Raw genomic sequence first — 27,443 nt, forward strand, 5'->3', positions numbered from 1 at the left:
CAGTAGAAAATCGCCATTTACGGATGACGCTTACTTATTGTGCTCTACTGACGTTAATATGTTCTACTGGTATTATGGTAATTGGTGCAGTTTTGATAACAATTCTACAACGGGTTTTTCTTAATTTCAGAAGTTATTTTTTTCAGCGGTAGCAAAGATAGTGTATTAATATTTTAATGGATTAGAATATAAAGAATTTTGTTTCTTTACTACTTATACATATTTTAATAGTAAATTAAAGGTTCAGATAGAGAAACGCGCACGCTCCAAAAATCTTATCAAGTTCTAATAAGAATTCTATTTCATTTTTTTTTTAAATTCGGTTTTTGTTGGCTGTCACTGATAAATGTATTTTTCACAAAAGTTAAATGTTGAAGGGTTATGTAATATGTTCAAAATATACTAATCAAGGCATTAAATATCATATTGGTATATTTGATGATTATTAAGACATCACCAATACTTAGTAGTACATACTGATACTTTGGAAATAAGCGTTTTACGGTACTCGAAAGGGATATGTACCTTAGAAAATTACTTGATAGTGCAATAGCATCATGCGAAGTGATACTAAATACATTTTATCTTTGTTCTAATGGGAACAAAGTACTACAACTACTACAACAACTACAAAAAACGGGTTTTGCATGATAAAGCTTTGCATGATAAAGCAAAGCCACCAAAAAGTTTAACAATTAATATTAAATAAGAAAATTTTAATTATTTTAACTACATTACTTGAAAAAATTAGTGGAAGAACCAGGTAAGTTACATTTTCAGAGCTTAAAAAAATTACATTCAAACTTTTTTATTACCAATTTATTAAAAAGAGGGACAAATGTTCCTTGTTTTTATTTATTTACCCCTGCCTAATTTGAAATAAAAATCATGCAACCATACAGAAAACTGATATAATTATAGTTCGTTTAAGATTTGAGTAAAGGCAAAAGCAGTTCTGTAACATTAAACATATCCGTATTGATACAACTACTTTTTTATTTTCTCTGATTTATTAATTCCCCTGAAAATTTCACTTACCTAGTTCTTCCACCAAGTTCTTTCATTGGATCATTATATGATTTTCAATTTTGAGCATGATTTCGTAGTGTTTCTCAATACTGATTTATTTATTTTTTATTTATTTTTTTACTCTCCCCGTGAAAAGAACTGGTATTCAGCTAGTATTTACTAAACGTAAATAAAAGGTTTGCTCACGATTGTAAAAATGGATGCTACGCTTTTAGGAAAAATACAAACAATCCATGATTCATGGGTCGACTAATTGAACTGCAAAACACCCTGAATCACAATTGGTTCTACGGTTGGATTTAAGATGCAAGGGACAGACCATGAATATGCTAATTAATTAGCATAAGCGATAACTTAAGTTATGAAATCGGTTACCTCGTTTTTTTAAATTAATAGGTTTTCCAGTGGTGTGAAATTTTTAATAGTCCCGACAAATTAGCCTTAATTTAGATCTACAAGTAGATTTAACTATCTTTATTCTAAACCAGATAAATATTAGCGACTTCTTAATATTGATTAGAACTCTAAATACTTATATTCTTTTTAACCCTTTATGCTCTAGCGCTTCAATAAAACAACACATAAACGAAACAATAATAATTTTTAAAATCAGATGATAGATTTAAAGTTCTACTTTAATCTTATCACCTCAATCTGTGTTAGAAATATGTCTTGGCAAAAACCCTTATTTTGTCAAAACTTTTGTCATCTAATGATGGAGAAATAATTATATTTAGTGCTATTTCAAGGATGCTCATTATATTTATTCATACTGCTGAGTTAACATGTTCAATTTTAGTTATTGCCGAATTATTGAGAATTGGCAAAATTATACAATATAAACTAAAACATAAAGTAAAAGTACAGACATCCTAGGTTTGAACAAGAAATGGAGAATATGATTTTTTTAAATTATTCTAACCTGTCAGATCATCTCCATCAGAAAACATTTCTAAGCCTGTTCTCAGATATGAGTGAAAATGCGAAACTATCAAAGTGAAGCTATGAAGAATATATTGTACTTTTAATTTAGCCTCTTAACGATCCGTTAATTTTCAAGAAAACCGTCATAAAAGTGCCTATTTTTTTTATCCAATCACAAACACACGTATTTCATTAGTGCTGACATCTAGTTTAAAATAAACTAACTATCTACAATTACCTTAAAAAAGTCCTGGTACTGCATATCTGGTATGTAAAATAAGAAATAAAATGTTTTCCGGGCGAAGGAAATTAATTAGTTATATTCTTATTGGCGCGTTACTACTGAACACTCCAGCCCCGGAAATATCACGGGGGCGAGAAATAGAGGGCGAAACCTCACTCCGTCATTTTCATGGAAGCGAGAAGGATTAAGTCAATTTTTTAAAAATTATCAGGAGCACAAACAATCCTATAGAGAAAGTTTTTTTTAAATTGTAACATTGTATTAAAAAAATCTAGATATAACAATTTGAATGATGTAATTAATAGTTTAAAATTTTAGCATGGTGATTGAAGGTAGGGACTTAAAGGGTTGAAAAGAGAAATTACTTACACAGAAACGGGTACATTAATGGGAGTTTCTTTGATGCCGCATGGACAAGTTGCGTTAACAGAATCTGGACAGCTACCAGAGATACCAAGTTTTTTTAAGTCGAGACCAATACCGACGAATCCGTCTTTCATAAAAAGATGTCCCTCACACAAAGTTAAGCAAGTCAAAAGGGCAACACCTGTACAACATAAGAACAACTTGTATTTATAATTTAGTACAGGCAAGATTGTTTTATGCTTTATTAATTAATGAATAGATAAAATTGAGACATGTATTTCGTTTAGTTACAAGTTTAACGAACTATTTTGTGTCATTTGAATTATGTAATTAATCATATTTAAGCTATTCAGAAATTTTGAATATAAAGAAATTCTTCTAGAAATTTAAAAATTATTCTAGATTTTTTTCTCCTTGTGATGCCATCAAACCCAACAACATTCCTCTTTCATAAAAAGATGTCCCTCACACAAAGTTAAGCACGTCAAAAGGGCAACACCTGTACAACATAAGAACAACTTGTATTCATAATTTCGTACGGGCAAGATTGTTTTTTGATTCATTAATTAATGAATACATAAAATTGAGACATGTACTTTGTTTAGTTACTAGTTTAACGAACTATTTTGTTCGATTTTGATTATGTAATTAATCATATTTAAGCTATTCAGAAATTTAGGATATAAAGAAATTCTTCTAGAAATTTATACATTATTCTAGATTTTTTCTTTTCTTGTGATACCATCAAACCCAACAACCTTCCTCTTTCATAAAAAAATGCCCCTTACACAAAGTTAAATACGAGGTAAGGACAACAACTGTACAACATATGAACATATTTCCTTTAATAATTTAATGCAAAAAATTTTTTTGTCTGCTATTAATTAATTAATTAATTATTAAAATACATATCTGTTATTTGCTTTATATGGTTTGAAGAATCATATTGTGCAATAATTCATTTGATTATTTTAGGTGCTTAAGGATTGAGAGTACGAAAGCGATAACTGCCGAAAAATTCAAAAAGCGTTTGATACAGATTTGGGATCCAAATTCCTCAAGAAGCAGTGCTTGCCAGCTGTAACTAGTAGCTGTATCTGTAACAAGTTTCTCAATCGTTTGCGTAGAGTTCTAAAGGACAATGAAGAAAGATTTGAGCTTTTATGTAATAAATGAGTTAATTGTTTCCCAGAGGTGTAAAAATTAACAGAAAAAATATTTTGTGAAATATCTTTTATTTCCTATTACTTTATGGACACTAGTACAACCTGTAAACCATATAAATTGTATTATGAAGGGTCCGTGTAAAATCAACTGTTTTTCCTTTTTTATATGAATTTAATATCTGCCGTATCAGGTTTCCGACTAATGCATTTCAATTTTTTTACAATTTTTAGGGGATCGTACAAAACTAGGAGCTGAAATTAAGAATACAGAATAGTTGCACTTTATTATTTTTATTACTTATTGAAATGTCGTAATACCAAAACGCCATGCAATAGCAGGCAATGAGGAGCCACGAGGCGGTGAATTCGTAATGGTTACTAAGCTGGTCACCAATGTTAGTTGGTTTTCTATAGTTAGTCAACAGTAAAGGTTTAAGATTAAAAGTGACTTTTGTATTTTTTTTTTCAAATCTATATATATATTTCTCTTACACGGCGACAAAAAAAAGCCTCATTACAACTCCCCGAATGGCAACGCTAGAAAATCGACCAATGATTGCCGCTAAAAATGTCACATGCCAAATCTAGCTGAGATAGCTCAACATATAGCGCTTTTAAAAACGGAAACTGAAATAACCAGAGAGAGCATAAGCTAGGCAGAAGTGAGTAGTCTTCGTCGATAGATCTCTTTCTTTAGTATTTTGTCGAAAGCACTTTTTTCACGAATTTATGTATTACGAATTTATTTGACGATTTTTGATTTATATTACGAATTTATTTGTTTTACTAGAATTTATTTGTTTATGCAGGTTTTTCCATTGCAATTCACTTATTTCAATTTTTAATAGACTTAATTATAGCCAAAATTTTAACCTTTTTAAAGAGATCAGTTTCAAAAATTTTATCTTAAGATTTTATACTATAGCACATTTCTAATAGGTTTAACGAGTTACATGTCCTTCATTTGAATTCAAATTTATTTTAATGACTTAGTATTTACTAAAAAGATGTAATTTTTTTTTTTTTTTAAAAAATTGTTATATGGATTTGAATGATTGTTTTGAATTCTTAGAATTTTATGCATTTGCAATGTACCTAAGTTAGTAGCGAGCGAAGCGAGCTTCTTTTGCGAAGCAAACCATATAAGAATGTGTAGCAATTTTCGGGGGTTGGCGAGCGTTAGCAAGCAGGGGGCGCAGCCCACTAGTTTATTATAATTTGTTAAATAATTCAAAATTTCCTTTAGCAGCGCAAATGGCATAAAAATGTAGTAAGGTTACAATGTAGTTGAACACTATATCAGAGTTCAATAATTTTATAAGTTTACTTAACTTATCTACCAACTATCAATGTATATAGTTGGCAATATTTATTCACTAAAAGCAAGGATTAAAACACTACCAAAGATATTTGTATAATTAGCAATATTTTATGAGTTAAAACTGAACCTAATTTTATTAGACTTTAAAAACAATTATGCTTTTAATATATTATAACATTATTTCCTTCATAAGAAATAGTTAACAAATTAGAAAATCCTTTTCTTACCTTGTCTCATTGTTGCTATGAAGAAGGAATTAATTTTTTTAATGGATTGAAAAGGAAGAAATTGGTGGATGTAAGCAGTCATTGAAAAATATCGTATAAAAAAACATATGATAATTGATTGTTTCTTTGTAAAAACACTTCCAAAGAAAGTTACTTAATTACAGAGAATATCCATTTAGGCGATAGTTCATCCTTTGACCTTGACTCTTTCTCTTTTATTTTACGATTCACAAACATTATATACTCAATTATGTCGATTATTATTTTAAAAAAATTGTTCAGATAAGATTTCTAGCTAATAAGAAATGGAAGAACGACAACGCACAAGAAAACCAATGGAATAACTTCCTTGAGAGATAGAAAGAAAAAAAAAACTTTTTAATAATCTTTTGAGATGAGTATTCCCATTAAAATGCTTATTTGTATTGCTCCGCTCACCTACCGATCATTTATCATTGTTTTATTTTCGTCTTAAAAAATGATATTTTTTCACACGAACAATAAACATTCTGTCTGTATGTTAATTGCGAGCCGCGATAGCTCAGAGGATAGAGCGCTCGCCTTCCAATTCGGCGAACCGGGTTCGAATCTCAGTCGATTCGAATTCCGCATCCGGCTTGCACCGACCTCAATGCTGACGTGAAATATCCTCAGTGGTGGACGGATCATGGGCTTGAGTCCCCTTGCCGCCAGGCTAACCGTGGGAGGTTCTCTTGGTATTCCTCTCCATGTAACGCAAATGCGGGTTAGCTCTATCAAAAAGTCCTCCACGAAGGCTAATTTCTCCTAATACTCGATCTAGGAGCTCCTTTGTCTTCTGGATTGGGTTCAAAGTTACAAGGCTACGGAGTTAAACATTAGTAGTCGTAAACCCATAAAATCGGATCGGCAGTTCAACGCCGATTATAAAATAAAATAAAATAACATCAATTCAGCAGTCAAAATGTGTAATGGTTTTCATCTCTCTTGAATAAAGCATTTTGCATTTTTAAAATATTCTCAGATTATTATTTTTTATTATTATATTTTAATTATTCCTCCATACTCTCTGCACATTTTTCAACATGTCTTCGTGATTTCAAGTAAAGCAACTTAAGCGACAAAAAATTCAATATCGACATTTTTCTATTATAAGCTAAATAGTGCAATTTTTTTTTAAAAAAAAAAGAATATTTTTATCAGTTGTCTGAACTACTATTTTAGCAATGAAAACATCAGCAAGTGTAAGAAAATAGCTGTCAATTTTTCTTTAATTGCACAGCTCAAATATCGATAGGTCGATATTTGTCAGCATCTGCATAGTTTTGTTGTCAATGAAATTTTTTTAATCAGGTAATATTTTACCGTTTTAGTTTCTTAGGATTATTTATGTAATAGAATGATAGTGTTATATCATTGATCTGGTGCCGGGATAGCCTGGTTGGCAGGGTGCTGGACTCACGCCCGTTAAGAAGGGAGTTCGAATCCAGCCAGCCGAAGATTCCCCGGGTAGTAAATGGTGACTGGTGCGCGTTAAATCTGCCGAGTCAGAAAGTCCTTTATGTTCCCACGACAAAATATACCTCTGGGGATGCTAAATTGGAAATTGATCTTTCTCTGATTCAGGTCAAAATTACGATCTGTGGATGAAGGAATGGAAGTATGAATGGGTCAGCCCTATAAACGGGTGTGATGTATGGGTGTGGCAGAAGATGGCGCCCTTGAAAACAAGAACAATATCACCCCTTGGCCTTGCATTAATGGCCTACGACAACAAAAACAACATATCATTGATATAATTTTTAATTTTCGTAAAGAGCTTTCAATTTAATTTAAGGATTTTTATATTCATTAGTTAAATCGTTCAACTACCCTGTTAGAAAAAGTATTTTAATGTGAATTTATTAAAACGGACACTTCAATAGCTACCTCCATCGATTTCATTTCGATTTCATTCCGGGATTGACAACCCCTTTCACATTCTCCTAGAATGCCCGGCGGTCTCACAAGAAAGGGACGATCTTTGTAGATACCTGAATAATAGATGACCCCCGATTTTAACTGATCTAGTGAAAAAAGTTTTGATTTGATTTAACTGATCTAGTGAAAAGCTTTTAAATTTTTTGTAAAATTTATCCATTCAGTCACTTAACTTGTCTCATTCTTCTGTTTTTTGTTTTCTTCTTTTTTTTTTTTTAATTTTGTTTTTTAATATCATGTAAAAATTTTATGTTACTATGCTGTACTTCTGTTATACCTTAGGGCCCTGTGTGATCTTCCTTGGCGAACAGGGAGATATTTCTGCTTTTCCAAATTTAAAATAAATAAATAAATAAATAAAAATAAAAAAAGAATTTATAATGAAAAGGAGACTAATTATTTATTTATGAGAAATAATAGGTAGAAAATGCAAAATATTTTTCCTGGGAAACCTTAAAGCACATTTTTGGTTTTAGTTTTAGAATTATAAATAATATTTATAAAATTATTAATTAATTTTATAATTATAAAAACAAATAAATGAAATAAATATGTTCCAAAACATAGCGCAAAAAACTGCTGGTGATATATGCTTTAAAATATTTAAAAATTATGTTATTAGGGAACATAAGAATAAGATTCAGTCTATAAATTTAGTATAAATATTACAGAGTTTCATACTGCAGTGTCCTCACGGTGTTTCGCTAAGAAGCAATTTTAAATACAATTCACGAATGTTTGTCAGTTTACTTTAAAATAAGTTACATTCAGCCCTAAAACTTTTGTTGCAAATTTTTCAAAATTCGCTTTTTTTATTTTTATTAAGAGTATTTAAATACTGATTAAATAGAATGGGAAGATTGTATCCTGAACATAAAAAATTCCTTAATAACTGACTGACTTTACATGGTAGCAGCCTGGACTAACAGCATGGTAACTGACATTTTATTTAACTTTAAAATGGTTACAATGTATTTTTGCTATAAACTTGATTCCATAACTCAAATGTTTAAAAGTGCAACTGACTAAGTTTCATTAATTTCACTTTTCTTTTTTTAAATTGCAATAACTCACAAATCAACTTTAATTTTCGTAAGTGAAATCAAAAACATCTATATGCTCTATTCCAACATCTACTCCAACGCCTAACGTTGAGATTACCTAAATTAAGCAGTAGGGGTGGTATCTTCCAGACTATTATGAAACGTTCTCTTTTTCGGAAAAAAAGCCGAGTAGAACACACGTGTATTAAACCTGTTCTTAGCAACTTTTTTGTCATAGTTGAGAGCTCTAAACTAGAAATAAAGATTTAATATTGTATTATTCAAGGTGTTCCGAAATTCGAAAGACAAAATTAGAAAAGCGATTCTCTGAAGAATAAGAATTTATTTTTCGTGGGAGAGAGTTATGTGTTCTATACTTGCTAAAGCCATAAATTTCGTTTTATCCTCATTTATGGGCTAGGCTTAATATATCCTGCTGCAAACTTGAGGGAAATATAAGTCTCAATGACCTCCTGTTTACTTCTGCCAATAATGTCGATGTCATCAACGTATGCTATTAACTGTATAAAGTTATAATTCCGCCATATCTAACAGCTTTTTTAAGGATGATATTAAGAAACATGCAAGGGCACCATCTTGTCTCAACCCTCTTTCAGTGTAGAATGACTCTGATACGTCAGACATGACTTTGACTGAACAATTCTCTCTTTTTAACATTATTCTAGATAGGCTAACCAAGATTCTAGGAAATTCAAATTTCAGCAAAGCTTTAAACAGTTTTCTGTGGCTTATACCATCATAGGAATCGATAAAAAAAAATTAAAGGTGTTGATAATACATTCCTTTTTTTTCTCCAAAATTTGTCGAGTCAACTGAATTTGATAAACAATAGACTTTTCCTGCTTAAAATCTTCATCGGTAGCTGCCAAAAACAGTTGATGTATACAGTAATAACCTTACGTAGGTAAAAGATATCAAGTGGATGAACACTTACCATAAAACGTGGGGCCTCAAATCACGTTGGAAAAGTGAAAAATCGTGATAAGAGCATGTAGGCTCTGAATCTAGAATTTTACAACAGATCCTCACTGAATTGTTGCAACGTGTACCAACCTCAGAACAGGGAGGCATGTAGCTCATGCGTGTTAATGCCTCCGCACTATATGCCCTTTAATTGCAATTGTAATAGCTGTTCAGTTTCTCCGTGATACATACCCAAAAAATTAGATTGGACGCTTGACACCCGTTGCACAGCCTTCATGTTTGCCGAATCTCAATCAGTGTTACTTTTTATGAATGAGGTAATTTTAAACCATCAGTTTATGTAACACCTGTGAACACACCAGAGAATAGTGCTGATTGTCGTCGCAGCAGTTGACATCATTAGCACTCCTGGAACCTTCAACGGCGTCCAGAAATCGTTTTTACATCATTGCAGACAGTGCAATGACGTTAGAAGACGCCAGTTCTAACAAAAACATATTATGATTAATCAACTAAATCTTTTTGAAGCTAGTAAGCTTTGTAGCATCTTTTGTAGATATTTTTCAGCGTGATGTCGAAACCTGTATGGGTTTTTTCGCGATTTTCAACCATCTCAATGTTACTTGCGATCTCATTTTCTATACAGTTAGTTTTCGTCCTTCTGTCATACCTCTGCATTCATTGATCGAACTTTGGAAAGCCCTGTATATAATTATATTCTTAAAAAGAAATTACTAGATTTGAAAGTAGACAAACATTTTTTTTTAAACTTTCAGACTTTTTTTAACAAAATTTTGACTACAATAAAAAAAAATTCGAGATATTTTGAAATTTAATTAAAATTAATGTATAATTTAAAATTTTTGAGCATTTTTATGATTCAAAGCAAAACAATGGAGGAGTAATTTTCCAATTTTAAAAAAAAAAAAAACTGGATTTTCTTCGTGTTAAAATCTTCGACATTTCTATTATCAGCATCTGGTGTAAAAGCAAGAGAAAAACTTAAAATCAAACTTATGAATATTTGTAACGAATTCACTACAGTCTATTTGTTAAAAGGGTGTTATTTCATAAAACGAAAGAACATTTTTTGGAAAAACTGATTTAAATTGATATTTTACTCGAATTAATTTCATGAAAGTTTGATCATTTATATTAATACAGAATAAGGATTATTACGAAATCATTCATTAGTTGCTGTTATTTAAGGGTGGATAACTTACCCCATAAGATCATATATAAAGAGTTCGAATTCATTGCTTGATCTTCCGAAGAAACATTTTTAAAAACAGATGCAAAAGGAAAAAGAAAACAATTTCCTTTCATAAAGAAAAACATTTCCCGGAAGAGAGAAAAGAAAAGAACAGATTGTTCGCTAATTTTTTTTATTAATATTATTTTAAATTCGATTAACTGTTTTGTGTTCTATATAAGTCCTTTGAATAAATTGGGAAATACCAAACGAACAAAAAAGTCGATAAAAATTGTCTCTCCAAGGATGTGGTTAAATATCTAGAAATTGCAGGCGTCCACCCGAACTTTTAATGTTACAGCACTGTTTTTTTCCGTCTGATATTTGAAACTAAATAACAAAATAAAATAATTTCTATTAATGTCTATATAGAGGGTTCGCATTCCAATGATGTGCACCGGGTTCGAATCCTAGTCGATACGAATTCCGCATCCAGCTTGAACCAATCACAGTGGTGACGTGAAATATCCTCAGTGGTAGACGAATCATGGGTTAGAGTCCCCTTGCCGTCAGGCTAACCATGGGAGGTTATCGTGGACTTCCTCTCCATGTAACGCAAATGCGGGTTACTTCCATCAAAAAGTCCTCCATGAAGGCAATTTTTTCCCTATACTTGATTCAGAAGTTCCCTTGTCTTCTGGATTAGGTTCAAAATTACAAGGATGCGTAGTTGAACAATGGTAGTCGTAAATTGATACTGTTTATTTTCTTTGTAATGATTGTTTGTATTTAGTTCATTTTCAAGTAAAGCTGTCTTCTGGATTTCATATTTAATATTCTCCCTATTTTTTAAAACTCTAATTTAATAATTTTGAATATGTTTGCTTATGTGATTGAACTGTTGCACGCACTTCGAACTTTCGGAGTGTCCCCGGATGCCCCCTTGCAGGGGCGGGGCGGGGTTAAGCTAGTTATCAGTAATCGTAAACCCGAAAATTGGGTCGGCTGTTCAACGACGATTATAAAATATAAAATAATATCTATATAATATACTTTAATATAAAATAACTATAACACATATCAGTGAGGGGAATAAGATGTTCCGTAAAAGCTACCTTTAATATTTATTTTTAGAATTATTGTCTAAAATGAAGATAAAAAAGTATACAGAATGTGCGTGCATACAAAGTATTTATACCAGAAAAAAATTACGCCATCGAAATCTGACATAACCTCATTGAGAAAAAGGCTGATGTATAAAACATCAAAACCTGTTTGATAGCCCGTTAGTAACTTTAGGGTGCTTTTAATTATTGTCTTACAACAACACTCTTTTCAAGTTTCAACAACGCTCTTTTCAAATATTAAACAAGTTTTAATTTTTTGTGCAACAACCTTCCTCAATAGAGTTTCATCAAATTTCGTTTTTTTTTTAATTACTTTAGTATTAATTGGCAACCACAAATGAGTATGCTATATCACTTTCATTTTATCAAGGATTCTGAAAGCATATTTTAAGGATATAAACACCTTACATAATCGAACTCAATTTAGAGCAGTGGAAATCTGTCGTACCGTAAACCAGGGCGAGTCTACCCATTTTAGTTTTATTTAATTTTCACTATTTTAAATTGCAAATAAAAAAAATTTTACCGACGGAGGACTTAGTTCAGACTCTAAGGAAGATGGCGCTGTAGTAGTTTGATCCGTTTTTATTTATTTGGTGTCTTTTTAACCGACCTGTTCAAACGTCTTTTGAGAGATTTGTATTGAAAATCAGCAAACTTTTAGTTGGTGCTCCGTAAGTATATTATTATTATTACTATTTTCACTTTAGTTAAGTGATAAACTAATCTAAGACTAAGATTACATTAATTTTATATGGAAAAAAACAAAAAGAATGTAAGTTTTGCTGTTGTAAACAAAAAGCCAGAATTCGCGGGGCGAGTCTACCCATTCGTATTTAGTTTTAATAAAGCATAATAATATAATTTAGAACTTTGTTTATATTAAAATTAAGTCATTTTAAATGAATTTGAGTATATTATTTTAATTCTGCATTGATAAATTTATCATTAATAAGAAAATTTATAGGTTAAATATAAATGTAAATATAAAATATGTTTATTTTACCTATTTTTTCAATTTTTATATTACAAAATTAACTTTTTTTATTTAATGCAAGTTAAATAAATTATTATTTATTATTACAGATGGTTCGAAATTATATTCGCAAAACAAATGGATTTAAATGTTACAAAAAAATGCCACCTGAGATGGAAAAAGCTATCCAAAGGATAAAAGCCAAACAATAACAATATTAATTTTAATTTATTTTTATCAACAATAATCAGAAAAAAATGTTATTTTATAATGTTAATGATTATAAAAACAAAACTGTGATCAAAATGTGATAATCGATCAAATACTCAATTTGTGTTATTTTATGAATAAAAAAATGGAATATATAATAAAGTTATGAATTTTACTTCATAAATATCCTATATCAGGGATGGCGAACCAATGGCACCCGTGCCATTTATGGCACCCGACACAATATTTCGGGCACGCCACCGATCATATTTGTTATTACACGAATGATATTACACTATGAGGCATATGTAACAATTAAATTAAAATTCACAAAAAACACACAAAATAATAAACAATTATTAATAAAAAATTAACAATTAATGCTAAAAAAACAATTAATAACCCTATTAAGCAAGCTAACAATAAATAAGTAGCAAAAAAATTAACAGACCTGCTTAAACTAACATCTTACAGCCTAATATAAGTTATTTGTCATCTAATCTGCAACAACAGAAATCACACTGATGTTACTTTAAGTTGAATTACGCGTATAACTGAGGCATTGCAAAATGTTTTTTTTTCAATGTAAATAAAGAGTTTTGAGTTGATAGTATTTAGTATTATTACTTTCCCAATAATCACGAAATCAAAGTTATTTGACGGCACGTCTATGACCTAATCAAACAATTTTTTAGAAAATATGGCACGTTGGTGTATAAAGGTTCGCCACCCCTGTCCTATATAGTAACTAAAATGACAACTTAATAGTAAAATTTGATTATTTACAATGTTAACATTCATTTTAGTAGAACGGGTTGACTCGCCCCATACGAGAGATTTGTCAGCAGTTCTATAAAAATATACAGTAACAGCGTAACTGTTAATATTTTCTAAAATCGATTTCACAGCTTTAAAGAGGGATAAATAACGATTCTGAAACACCTATTAAAAGCCTTTTTTCTTTAATATTTACAAAAGTTTGGCCACTTGAAAGTTGACAAACTGAAAAAATGAGTAGACTCGCCCCGGTTTACTGTATGTGCTTTATAGAATTTTCATTAATGCCCTACAAAGAAAACCTGTCTATGAATTGTCAATTGCTTAATTTTATGTCACTATTATGTTATTTTACTGATCTGTATTCTTCTGCTCCGGATACCTGACATTAAATTGCTTTGTAAGTAGAAATCATATTTTTTTCTCTCATTAAAATATAGACATTAAATAGTTTATACATATACACTGAAACAACCCTATACTCCTCTTAGCGATGTCCCATTTAAATATCCCGTCATTTAATCGAAAAAGATCATTTAGAATTCCAATAATAAATCAATAGATCAATTTAGATCAAACAACCATACACAAACTATAAACGAACTTGAATTGATCCTTTAAATCAGGGGTGTCCAACTGGTGGCCCGGGGGCCGCATCCGACCCACGGAGCCTTTTTTTGTGGCCCGCGAACTAAAATATATTAGTTGTCATTTTGTGCGGACAATTTTCGTAAAAAATCGATACGGTTTTAAAATATTTTTCTCGCTAATAAAAACCTAATTTCTTCGTTTCTGTGAAATTTAGCATACCAACGGTGCAAAACATTTATTTCTCAGGTTTTGCATCCAGGAAAATATTTATTCAAATACAAAAATAATTGTGTATGTTGCTCTTTTTTATTTAATTTTTTTGTACTTTGTGAATATAACTTAGCATGTGCGTATCAGAAATTTTCTCGAAGAAATTCTACGATTTAACTTTTTGAAACCACTCATTTAGGACGAAAATATTTACTCACACATTTGTAAATTTTAAATGTAAATATCTATTCTCTGGTGGTTGCTGCAGACAAACCTCAATTTTCTCATTGAACATTTTGTGTGCTACTATGTAAGTTTAAATTACAACCTTTTTAAAGTTTCATATCTTAACAATTGTCTGTTGCACATTAATTGTTTAATACATAGGTGCACATTAAAGTTATTGTAACCCGAATTTTTATTATTTACTTAATATTTTTAAAAATATTGTTAACAACAATGAAATATTTTTTAAAGATCTACTTCTTACTTTAATTTGTAATTCAGTACTTTTGTTTTGTACAACTTGGTAAAAATCTGACAGTAATATTTAATGTTCTTTCAAACATAAAAAGAGTTCGACATAAAATTTTGACAAAGTTGCGGCCAGCCATTTGATTTGTGTTTTTAATTGTGGCGCCCCGCCTCATGTAAGTTGGAAACCCCTGCTTTAGATCAATTCAAGGTCGTTTGTAGTTTGTCTACGGTAAGAACTCCCCCCCCCCGCCACAAAGTCTGAGGCCTTCTGCTGCTATGGAAACAAGAATAGCGCATTTCAGGGAGTGTAGCTTCTCTTCACTCTAGGGCTAACACAACATACCAAAGAAAAAGATTCCCTTTCTCTGGCCAACCGAGCCAAAACTTGTACTAAACAGTGACCCCACACCCCTACTTGAAATAGTTATGTATCGTTACCATAGTCACCGCCACGGGTCCAAACGAATGGCTAGGGGAGTTCTTACTTTAGACAAACTGTACAATATTCTTCTCTTTTTTTGGTGGGTGGAGAACGTTTAGTAATTATTTGCGCCATGATAATCTAAATAATATAAGTTTTTTTTGTATTTAATTAGTTAGGATATTTAAGGTGAGATCCTCAAATAATATTTGCATCTTATTACCTTGGAAAATAAATCAATCGATCTGAATAAGTTTTGATTTCATCTAAGAATTAAAAGCTACTCGACAATAACTATTGGCTCTAAATAATTAGAAATATGTCTGTCTTAATTAATTTTTATGTTATAACTTTTTATATGAGTGTAAAATTGTGAGATTGATAAGTTTTATTGTACGAATGCGAGGATCACTAATTCTGTCGTGCAATTGAAAAAGCAACGTAAGGGCTAGTGATAGTGATTCTCAACCATTTTTTTGTTGCGGCACACTTTTAACGATTTCGAAATTTGACAGCACACAATGAAAAAAAATTAGATTAAAAGTTGTTTAATTACCTATTTTACATTGTGTTAAATTGTTTGTGATAATAATTTTGAATGTGAAATAAAATAATATGTACCACAAAAGCACATTTATTAAGGGATTAACTATTTCTTTCGACCAATATTTTATTAGTTAGTAACAATTATTTATTTTTTTGCTAGTAATTAATTGTTAGCTTGTTTTCTATAGTTATTAACTGTTAGTTTTTTTTACATTAACTGTTATTTTTTTGTGATTTCTTGTTAACTAGTTTTTTCTGCTAATTATTAATAAAAAGCTTAATTTTTGTTTGTTATCCTTTGTTAATTTGTTTTTATATATTTGTTTTTTTAGTTATCCTTTATTAATTTGTTTATTAATTTCATAGCTTACTTTGATTAGCTCTTACAACATTTTTTAAAATTGTGCGTTATATACAATTTAAACACTTCCATCTTATTTTAAGATTTTTAGAGGCAAGACAATCGCCGACAAAGATGTTCACGCGATTAAAGCGTGGAAAAATTATAAAAAGTATATATATACATATCTATACACTTTTCTTTAATTTAAACTTTACCCATAGTAAAAAAAAAAGCATTCTAATTTTTATTGTATCATTTCTAATATTTGGCGGCACATTTTAAGAATTTGGCGGCACGCAAAAGTGCCGCGGCACAGTGGTTGAGAATCACTGGGCTAGTCTATAGTGAAGCTCTCAGCCCCCCCCCCCCCAGAATTCTCTTCTGTTTGCTCGTCATTGAACTATAGCTTTATCAGTGGCCATCATCGTGCTTAGGGAGTGGCAAATTGAAGTCTAAAATTTAAAGCCCTCAAAAATCCCTCATTAATGATTTTATTCTAAGTTATAAAAATTTTAAAATAGAAGCAAATGTTACTTTACAACTGTTGTTATTATTGTTTTTGATGTTCTATAATAAGGTAGTGTCATTTCCTTCGGTTGTAGTGTCATGTTCACGACAATCGAATGTTCACTATATCCCATAGGTCATTATAGCGGAGTTCGACTATTAGAAATGAATTGAATCTAAAACTCTGAATAAGAGCCGTGGTAATTCATGGGGATAAAGCGATCGCCTCCCAAGGAGGCAACCCATGTCCCTGCCCCAGCCCTGCTATGGCTGATTGATACGAATTCTACTCCTAAAGTTTTGTGGTTTTCCTCTCCACGTAACGCAAATGCGGGTTAGTTCAATAAGTCTTCGACGAAAGCTAACTTGTCTCAATGCGTGATCTAGGAATTCCCTTGTTTCGTTCGTATTTACGAGACTACGGAGTTAAACATTGATAGTTGTAAACTCAGAATCTGGTCGGCTATTCAACGCCGGTTATGAAAATAAATAAAATGCTTTAAATAAATCAGCTGCTACGTTTTTCAAGGAAAAACTTGATTGTAAAGTTACTTATCTAGTTTAGCCTTGGTTTTTCATTTTACCCGTTGCTACCAAAGGAAAATATAGTTGCTAGTCAAATTTTAATACATAACGAATCGTTTGAATTTTAGATTAAACGAATCATAATTGCAATAATTATAGCCAAATTTTTATGGCCTATCTTACTCAAACTATGTAATTGATGCTTTGCAAAAAGCCTAACTGAACACGAAATTGGATTAAAAAAATAAAATCAAATTTCTTTCCTGCTTTTTATTCTTTACTTTTTTTTCAATATATTTCGCGTTACTAGTGCAAATAATAATTAAAAAAAGCACGCATCAGAGAACGAATATGAATTTTTTTTGAACAAATATAAATATTTGAAATGTTGAAAGTTTTTTTTTCCTTATTAATATTATATATGCTAAATTATATGTGATACTTACTGTTTCACTTTAGCTCGTATTTGGTTTTGCCCGCAGTTGCAAGAAATTTGCTTATTGTCGCATAATCCCAAGTTAAGTCCTCTGGCAATACAATTATCGAACAAACAGACGATGAGTAGCGCAGCTAAAGAGAAGAAATTTTTTTTTTCAAATTTTGATGTGTGATGACTTAATTTTACAGAACAGGAAAAAGAGAACTTTAACTCCCTTATCACGCTAATATGCATTATGCCATTTTTTTACTTTCTCTTACAAAACGGGAGAAAAGAATAATATGTTTCATAAATCGATCACAAAACGGGAAAAAAATCTCGTATTGCAAGATTATATGCATTATAATCAAGATAATATGCATTATATGACAACTTTCATTGTTGTGAGCTATTAATTAAACAAATTTTCTTTTACAAATTCACATTCTACGGTTTGGATAAAAAAAACTATGGTTAACCCTTTATGTACAATCTATACAATATTTTTTTTAAAATATTTTCTTTGTATATTTATTTTGCAGCGTTATAACTATTAACTTGACAAACTTCATAGCGTAACATATATGCCTCCGTCGATTTTTGAAAATGAAATTTTGCTGCAATATACGAATGTTCGTCATTTAGCAAATGGTGACTGACAGGGAAATTAACGAATTTTTGTTGAATGGACGAATTTGTACACATTTCTTGGTGTTATGGGAGTATGGAGTAAATTGTGATTATGAACAAAATCTATGGAATAACACTTTTATACGTACAACTATTGGTAGCAATGAGTTCTCGTTTATTTAACATTAATATGTAAAAATCTACAATATAAACATTTATTAATATTTTCAATGTTTAGTCCTTTAGAATTGACAATTTAAATTATTTTTAAATAATACGGAATTATTAATGAACAAATAACTTTGGCATCATCGTATATAAATAATTTTAATTATCATTTACCATATGTTACTACAAATAAAACGAAATTATAAATTAACAAATTACTTTGCCATTATCGTATATGAATGCATTTAATTATCACTTACCATATGCATAAGTTTTCATCTTTTCTCTTCAGAGAAAGAGACGCTAATGGGATTTTAAAAAAATAAAGGGAAGTAGATAAAGAATCTACTTCCTTTTCAATAAGGAGTTTGTTTTGGAAATCGATGAGGAACAAACACATCAGATTATGAGCAAAGAAGAACTCATCCTCATCTTTTTCATATCTGATGATGACCTCTCGAAAAGTGCGAACATTATGGAAAATCCCTAGCCTCTCAAGGTCAGCTTTCAGAACAGGATTTCTTAAGAAACACTCTTCTACCTCAACACTTTCTTTTTCTAAGATATGCAATTACTCGAAAAAGATGAATAAAAGTTATCTGTTTAACATTCGAAGAGGAGATTATATGAGCTTCCTTCTGTTTTTCGAAGAAAAGGAGAGCAGTGGCGAGCGGAGATACCCAGACAAAGGGCAGAGGCGTATATAGAGATGTAAACACTCCCTAACCAAGACTTGCTACAAAATAAAATAAATTAACATAACTATAAGAAACACAAACTCTATGGTTAAAAGACATTTGGGTATTTATAATCATTAATTTTATTTTAAGTTAAGATAATGAAAATTGTAATTACGAAGAAAAGGTACTGAATTAAGACATTGCATATATACTTACCACATTGAAATGAAATTTCCCTTAATACAAGAAAACAGCTCACTATTTTACATTAATTATATTCAAAGTTTAGTTAAGGGTTATTACTATTCATAAAGATAATTTAGAAAATAGCTTATAATGTTTGGCTCATCAAGCAAAATATTTTACAACGAATGAAATATGATTTTCAAACAAATTTAATAATGAAATTCTCGATCATTAAAATTTAAATTTCTCTCACATTTAAGAATAATTTGTTGGAAACGTTTAATGTTCTATCATGCAGTAAATTTCACTTACATTTAAATCAAAATGGATTAAGAATATTAATTTAGATTTTTGAAAATACTTGTATTTCAAACGTTTATTTTCCTTCTTTTTTTTCAAATTAAATTGGTTTTTCCTTGCTCCTTTTAGCTACCACACTTCTATTTTAAAGTTATCTAAGCGAGAAATTCAAAGCCTCGATGGCTCATTGGGTAAGGCACTGAAATGTCACTGCGATATGGGGTCCGCACCCCAGAGGCGGCTTGAAGGCCCATCCAGCTTCAGAACAATGGATACCAGCTAATGTAAGAAGTAAAGGTGGTCTGTGCTCAGTGCTGATCGCATAGCCAGAATCAGGCCGTTTGTAACGAAATTGTAGAGCCTTTATCTTCATGAACCCCTGACCCACAACGGGTTGCTGCGGAAATGCTAAATTCCAGAAGTTTGCCTCACACTCCACTCACCTACGCGAGCCACGGAGTAGAAAGAAAAAAGAGGCACCTTTTTTAAAAAATAATAATAATAATAATAAATGAATAAATAACATTATGAAAGCAAGTTATTCAAAATTTAAGGCAAGGTTAAATCAATAACAAAAAAAAAAATTTTTTTTTATTATGCAGCATACTCAAAACACTGCTGATAAAAAAATATATATATTTTCTTTTCTTACTTAATTTTAAGGAATTATTAAAGACGAAATTACTGAAAATCATTGTACGACATGATAAGTGCTTACTCTGCAAGAAATGATAAGCAGCGGAAAAGAAATATTGAAAATAATAATATGCGAGTGAGTAATAATAATATGAGCCATAAATTAACTAACACATTATTTTTTTCAACTTTATGAAATTAAGTATATTGTTTCTCATTTTAGCTATCTACGTATCTCGATACCTTGTTTAGTCAATACGTTGATTTTCTTTTTTTTTTAACAAAATGCATGCTAAAACAGAATTTAGAATATAATTTTTTTCATTAGAAATAATGCGTAAAGATAAAGAATGTATAATGCGTTATTACTTCAAACTGATAAAAAATTTATGCAATTTTAAACTTTTTTTTTTTTGAGGGACATAAACACAGTGAAAATGTTACTTATAAATGCTTCACAGCAAGCCTTTTAACGTGTAAAATTATTAAAATAATATTCCTTCCTTATATAAATCGATATGTCTTTTCAAAGGAGCAGAAATTTATTTTTAAAATTAAAAAATACATAAAAGTATTTTACATGCTAATTACATTTATTGAATTTCAAACAGTAATTTTTTTACAAGATTTTTAGTTCTTTCAATAAAGTCTATTAGTATAGCTCGGAAGCTACGTAAATAATCAAATTAAAATCCTGTATATTCTTCAATCAATACAAAAACATTAAGTTTTATTAATTTATATCAACTTTCTACATAAAAGGATATAATGAGATCAATTTTCGATGCCTAAGATAGTACACATCGCGAATAAATAATATTTAACAGCATCTGAAGTAAAAAAACATTTGGCGCGTTTGAAAACTTGAACACTTAACTGACGACTACTGGAGTTGGAGCAAATAAATTGTAATTTGAATAAGGAGAAACTTTCGTTTGCCTGATAACATTTGATTTTATGGCTAAACAAAATGGTAAAAATTACAAGAAAAAGGAGAAGAAGGAAATCTTTGCATGAAAATGTACTTGGGTTAAATAGATACTCCTTTTAATAATAAGTATTTTTACTGACAACTCATATAATGTCAGTAAATTAATAATAAAAAATGCTTTAAAGGTTAGATCAAATTTCGATGGCTATAGGGTCACAAAAATTTGATATGGTGCAATAAAATTCACTGTCAATAATTTTTTAATAATGAACATTATAGAATTTATCAAATTTTATCAGTCTGAAGAACTTGTCTCTCTATAATTAACAAACATTGTTTAATGCAACTGATGCATGAGTTATTTTAAATATTATGAATATGTAGCTATAATAAGAACACAAATCAGACACTTCCAGAGCTTACACAGCAGTTGCATTTCTCAACTGAAGGTGATCACCTGGCCTCGAGAGACTATAGTGCTTTATGAAACTTCTCAGCAAACCTCTCAAAAGACTTGAATAAACTATATTTTTACACATTTAATATTAAGAATATAGATAAAATATAAACTTACATAAATGAAATGTATGGATGTTAAAATTGATTATGCACATAATGAGAATATGAAAACAGTTACTAAGATAAGTGTAAATAATCTTCAGCAGCATTGCAGTTGTGTTTATTGTTCATTTGCTGACAAAATAGCAGATTTTGCTCTGATGCAAATAAAAGCCCCAGACTTTAATTTTAGTAATGTGCATAAAATTTATATTTGATTGTTTTATTACTCCAAACTGGAAATATCAAGTGATTGCAAAAACTTGCGTACAATGTGATTTGAACAAAAAAAGAAGAAGAAAATTCAGCAAGATTTGCCGAGATGAGATCAACAAATAATTTCAGATTAGAACAGTAATTGCCAGCAACTGATATAACTTAAATTTGAAGTCTAAAAAAACTTCACCTTTTGGTCACTGACATTTTTTTCACCACTTGTCGGTCAACAAACGTTGAAAGAAAAACTATTCTTCTACTATTACTATCTCTTTTTACAAATTTAAATTTTCATGCAATCTGTTCTCAAATAAATTATTTGAATGGCATAACAGATGGGGGAAAAATTATCACTAGAAATAGGGAAACCAAAGATAAAGGAGGCCGGGATAGCCTGGTCTGTAGGGAGCTGGGTCCATGTCCGAAAGTTCGAACCCCACCGGCCGAAGACTTCCCGTGTAATAAAGTGACGGATGCACGTTAAATCTGTCGAGTCGCAAAAGTCCTCCATGTTCCCATAACAAATCAATACCTCTGGGGGTACTGGATTGGAGATCGATCGTTCTCTGATTCAGGTCAAAATTACGATCTGTAGATGAATTAATGGGTCCGCCCCATAAACGGGTGTGACGTATGGTGTGGCAGAAGTCGAATTCTTGGCCGTAGATGGCGCCACTGGAAAACAAAAATAATCGTACCCCCTCTGCCTAAACAGACATACGTCAACAACAAAGACAAAGGAGACCAATAAAATCCGCCATTAAGATAAAGAGTTACAGTAACTTCCCCATTTCGGAAATCTAGCAAAAATGTTGAGTCAATGTAATGAATGTTTAATTATTTTGAGTTAATATTGCTCTTCATAGAAAATGGTTTACTTTAAGTGCCAACCCCTACTTTACCTTTTACAGAGTCATTTTTTTCCTAGTAATGTTATGATAAAATATTTTTTGAATTAAGATTAATTTATAAAAAGAAATTCATTTAGCTTATTATCCAAAGTTAATTTCATTCTTAAGACTGTATGCTAAGTGAAAAGATAGGTGGGATTTAGAAAATTTTACCTACAGAAAAAGAATTAACCATAAACTTGAACTTCTGCGCATATAAATAATCGAATTTATAAATTATGAGTTTATGACCAGAAATAAACAACTCATAAACAAGAAATAAAATTAATTGAATAGAGAAATAAAATTAATTAATTGAACAAGAATTAAAATTAATTGAATAAGCACATAACACACAAGAGAAAAAAGTTCTCCAGTGTTGCCCTCTCGATAACATTTACTGTTACTCTTTTCAAAAGTTATTAAAAGAAGGCCTCACAAATCATAGATAGGAAGATAGCTGCACACCACATTCAAAAATTAATGACAAGGGGGGGGGGTATACTTCCCATGGTCTTGTAAAGGGTTAAAATCCTTGACCAGCTGGCAAAGTTTCAATCAGTGTGTGCTCCACTACACTAATAGATAACACCTAATAGACATTGTGAACCTCATGAATTCAAACAACCAGCTTTAAGTCTATTAATCACATTATCTTCTTGGGGCATTTATTTCATAAAAAGTTTAATTTAATTCAAATAAATAAAAGAAATCTCAAAAGGGTAAAAAAAAAAAAAAAAAAAAAACATTAATTCTGGGTATGAAGAAAAAGTAATAATTCTTGTACAAACAAAATATTCAGAGGGGTTTGTTTGATCTATAAGGACAAAACATATTTATATCTTTAACAAAACAATTCAACTCATTTTGAAAACAAAACCCAAATAAGTGCTTTCTTTTCAGGCAGAGGATAAATTAAAATACACAGATTAAAAAAAATATGTTTTTATTTTCAAAAATCTATTTCTAATACAAAAATGTACTTCAGAAAAAGTACTTTATTCAATTAAACAATCAAAATTTACAAATGAATATTTGTAAGAAAATCATTCATTGAAAATATGCTTGTAAAGAAGAACTATACTGTAGTATTTACAACAAAACCCAAATTTAAAGAATTAAAAAAAATCATTTGCAAAGAACAAGATAAATTACAACAAAATAATGTAACAAGTGTTTTAAACATAGGCAGAGTAATAAAAAAAAGGAACAGATTTTTCTTATTACTTGACATAACACGCAGGTTCAAATTCCTAATCAATTTCACGAGTTCAAGGGATTAAAAACATATTCATTAAATACAACGTACAAATTAAAAACTCAAAAAAGAATATTTTTGGAACCTAATTTAATGGGACCTAAAAGTAAGTCCTCTATTTGCAAAATATTAAAAAAAAAAATTCAATTGTTATCAACTAGAATAAAAATTATACTTGGAATATTAACTGTGGATTATTAAACTTTTACTTCCATACAAATGAATAATTAGTCAAAAAAGTGTATACATGGTTGAAAGGTTTTACGTGTGTGGTATGGAGTTCGAGGTATTACCATCATCTGCTTTCTAATATTACATAATACCCATAATTTTTAACTTAAAAATAATTTGAACCAAATGAAATACAAAATATTTCATAATATTTAAAAAATATGAGCAATAGCAATTACACACAACAATATGATGCTATTAACTGCCTTTCTTCACAGGAGCCTTTAACCAATTAATTCTTCGCAAATATCTAACAATGAATGGTGCAACAGATAGCGTTATGGCAATTCGAACAGGAGCAAATAATTTATGCACAGCATATGCTATCACAAAGGTACTTCCCCCAGCAGCAACTTTACTTGTTATCACAGATTCCGGGAAACCCAGAAATGACAATAATATGACTGCATCTACACCACTAGAAAAGAAATAATATGAGTTACAAGAAGTATATTGAAAAACAAGGTAGTAAAAATATTTTTCTACAGACAGAAATTTGTGCTAACCGATAAGACAATTTTGTGAAAAAATTTTATAAATAGCATAAATATTTTATTTGAACAAAACTGTAAGACATCTTTATAAATAACATACATATAGAATACAAATTTTAGCAAAATTTTTTTTTTTTTAAATTTTAAAAAAAATCTAAAAAATAATTAAAATTCTTCAAATATGTTAACAGGGATGCACATCCTATGGCCTGGAATCCAAAAGTGGTTCCCGAAACCTTTTAACTTGGCTCCTGAACCATCAAAAATAGTAATAGAAGTATAAAAGAAAAAGAGTAACAGAAATTTACTGATCTAGTTTATAGCCTTTCACAAAATATCAGAATATGACAATTTTAATTTCATTAAGAAAACTCTACACTGGTGTGCAAAAATTAAGAACGAAATGGAAAAACTAGCAAAACAACAAAATAGGCAATTGCAACAGAGGGAAAGGTCATTGAGAAGACCTATCACAGTAGGGGAAAGTAGAAAATTTGCATACATGCACTAAGATGTACTGGGGGGCGTGTCGTAAGGATATAACATAAGTCGGCGGTGGAAGCTCAGTATTTATTTGAATAGTAATGCACAGTATACATCATTTTAAACGAAGTTAATTTGTTGTCAAGGTGTGATATGGCCAACTGACAACACAGAAGATGACGTCTGGATGAGTTTAAGCTAGGTCAAAAATATGGGAAGTTGGAAGAAGGTTGAAGTGTGACCAGTGGGACTGCGGAGTTTATTCTTTGTATCCTCCAATTTAAACTTATAACATAAACTTGACGTTATGTAAAAAAATTAAATTCAATTCCAAAAATGAATTTTAAAAAAAGAAAAAAAAAAGATGATAACTGGAATTCTAAAATAAAGCTAAAGTAAGGAACAAATAATTATCATCATCATTTACAAATTTTATATTATTTACTAAAAATAGAATTGAAACACTCATTAAAATATAAAACTGAGGGGAAAAAATATTGCTGCATAATTACTTTGAAATAGCTAAGTAGAACAGTCCTAAAGATGCTAGAGAAATAGTTACATGGAATACGATTATTGTAGCACCATAATCTCGAACTGCTTGTTTTAATTTAGCTCTCTGATTAACTTTAGCTGCAGCAGATTGAACAGAATCATCTTTATTGGGAGAAATATCTTCATTGTCTAAAAATTCAAAAAAAAATTATTTAATAAAATTCAGGAAAAAATAACAATATTTAAGAATAACTAATAATAAAATATCTTTCATTATGACAAATCAAGTTATCTATAAAGAATCAACTATTTCACTAAATTGAAACACCTATTTTAAGTATACAACTTTATTATGAAATAGTATAATTTTTCTTCAAATAGCAAAATTTTTAACGTATTTCAAAAATTTGAAATTTGAATAACTGAAAAATGTGTGTCAATGTGCAAAATTAGCAGTCAATAGCACACATGATGAAAAAAAATGTTTAAGAATGCCTATTAGTATTTAATACTGCTATAGTCATTCTCTTGCAATCATATTCATATTACACAATTAAGTGATCATAATTGAGTTAATTAGTGATCACACAATCATATAAAAAATTTAATTGCTGTCAACTGACTATTCAGTTCTGAAATAATTCATTTTATTACTAATTCGATCTGAATAATAAACCCTGTTACAAACTTTTTAAGAAGCATAAAAAAATTTTTTTTAAAAAATAATAATGATTATTACATGTAATAACCATATACAAATGGTTTTACTTAAAACATAAGGGAAAATGTTGAAGGAAATATATAACTGGTTATTGTCAGTTTAATTTCTGACCAGAAAAATAAGACAAAATTATAGCTGTTATCAAATTTAAAGCAAATAAAATCTTTAACGTCAGAAAGAACTTGACATGAATTCTGCTCAAATCAGGTATGCAATAAAAGAGGATATAAAAGGTACATTTTTAAATAATAATGGTTCACAAATTTTTTTTAATAATTATTATATTTTATCTCAGGAAAAGTTGCAGCAAATGATTCAAACCTTCATATATATAAAAATATATATTAATAAAGTAGTTTAATTTTAAATCTGGTATCAGAATACAGCTGGAAATTAGAATGATTTCTTAAATTAAATGCAAGTAGTGTGGATTTTTTTTATAAAAACCAATGCTCTCTTATTTTATATATATATAATACAGAATTTCTCATGCGAGTCTTTCTATATTAACTGATAAGCTTAAAACATATGTTTATCAAGTTTAAGATGCAGAAGTCGGTCTCTCACAAAGAGCCATAAAAAGTCAAGATGAACCAGATAAAAGATTATTTTCTGAAGTTAATGGGCAATAATTCGTAGATAAAGTAATCATTAAGATAGTCTCAAAAAATTCCCAGAATCAGAGTCCTTTTATCCTTTTAGCGAATCAAAACCTTTAAATTTTATCAATTGAATGACGTTTCTGTAAGATAAGAAGATCTTTGCAACCACTCCCTTTCAGAACCTTACTTTAGAAGCTCGGGACAGGCAAAATTGCGTGTCTTTTTCATATTTTCCATGGCTAGGTAAATCTGGACCAACTCCAAACAATCCCTGAAAAAGGGAATCCGTCAATGTAAATATCCCACGAACACTATTTTCCATACTCCACATAACATAATAAAATGCCTTTTTATCAGAAGCTGCCTAAGTCTCTTCAATTATCTAGCCTTTAAAGACGTAACATGACATATATATATATA

At 30.0% G+C, this 27,443-nt stretch overlaps 2 protein-coding genes across 2 annotated transcripts in view; both read right to left on the reverse strand.

The window, feature by feature from the left end:
* The window catches only part of LOC107456777 (limulus clotting factor C), a 44,302-nt gene extending 25,516 nt beyond the window's left edge, over nucleotides 1–18,786 (reverse strand). Inside the window, exons 1-3 of the mRNA XM_043046138.2 lie at nucleotides 18,603–18,786; nucleotides 17,573–17,696; nucleotides 2,563–2,744 (exon numbers count right to left, since the gene is read on the reverse strand). The gene's annotated coding sequence lies outside the window, so the exon portion shown is untranslated. The remainder of the gene's footprint in view (nucleotides 1–2,562; nucleotides 2,745–17,572; nucleotides 17,697–18,602) is intronic.
* A 4,882-nt stretch (nucleotides 18,787–23,668) lies between these two features.
* LOC107456773 (protein FAM210B, mitochondrial) overlaps nucleotides 23,669–27,443 on the reverse strand; it is a 5,996-nt gene continuing 2,221 nt past the window's right edge. Inside the window, exons 2-3 of the mRNA XM_016074719.3 lie at nucleotides 25,718–25,889; nucleotides 23,669–24,646 (exon numbers count right to left, since the gene is read on the reverse strand). Coding sequence (XP_015930205.1) covers nucleotides 24,427–24,646; nucleotides 25,718–25,889 — 392 coding nt within the window. The 3' untranslated portion in view covers nucleotides 23,669–24,426. The remainder of the gene's footprint in view (nucleotides 24,647–25,717; nucleotides 25,890–27,443) is intronic.

The sequence above is a fragment of the Parasteatoda tepidariorum genome, chromosome 4, assembly GCF_043381705.1.
Source record: "Parasteatoda tepidariorum isolate YZ-2023 chromosome 4, CAS_Ptep_4.0, whole genome shotgun sequence".
NCBI classification, from domain to species: Eukaryota; Metazoa; Arthropoda; class Arachnida; order Araneae; family Theridiidae; genus Parasteatoda; species Parasteatoda tepidariorum.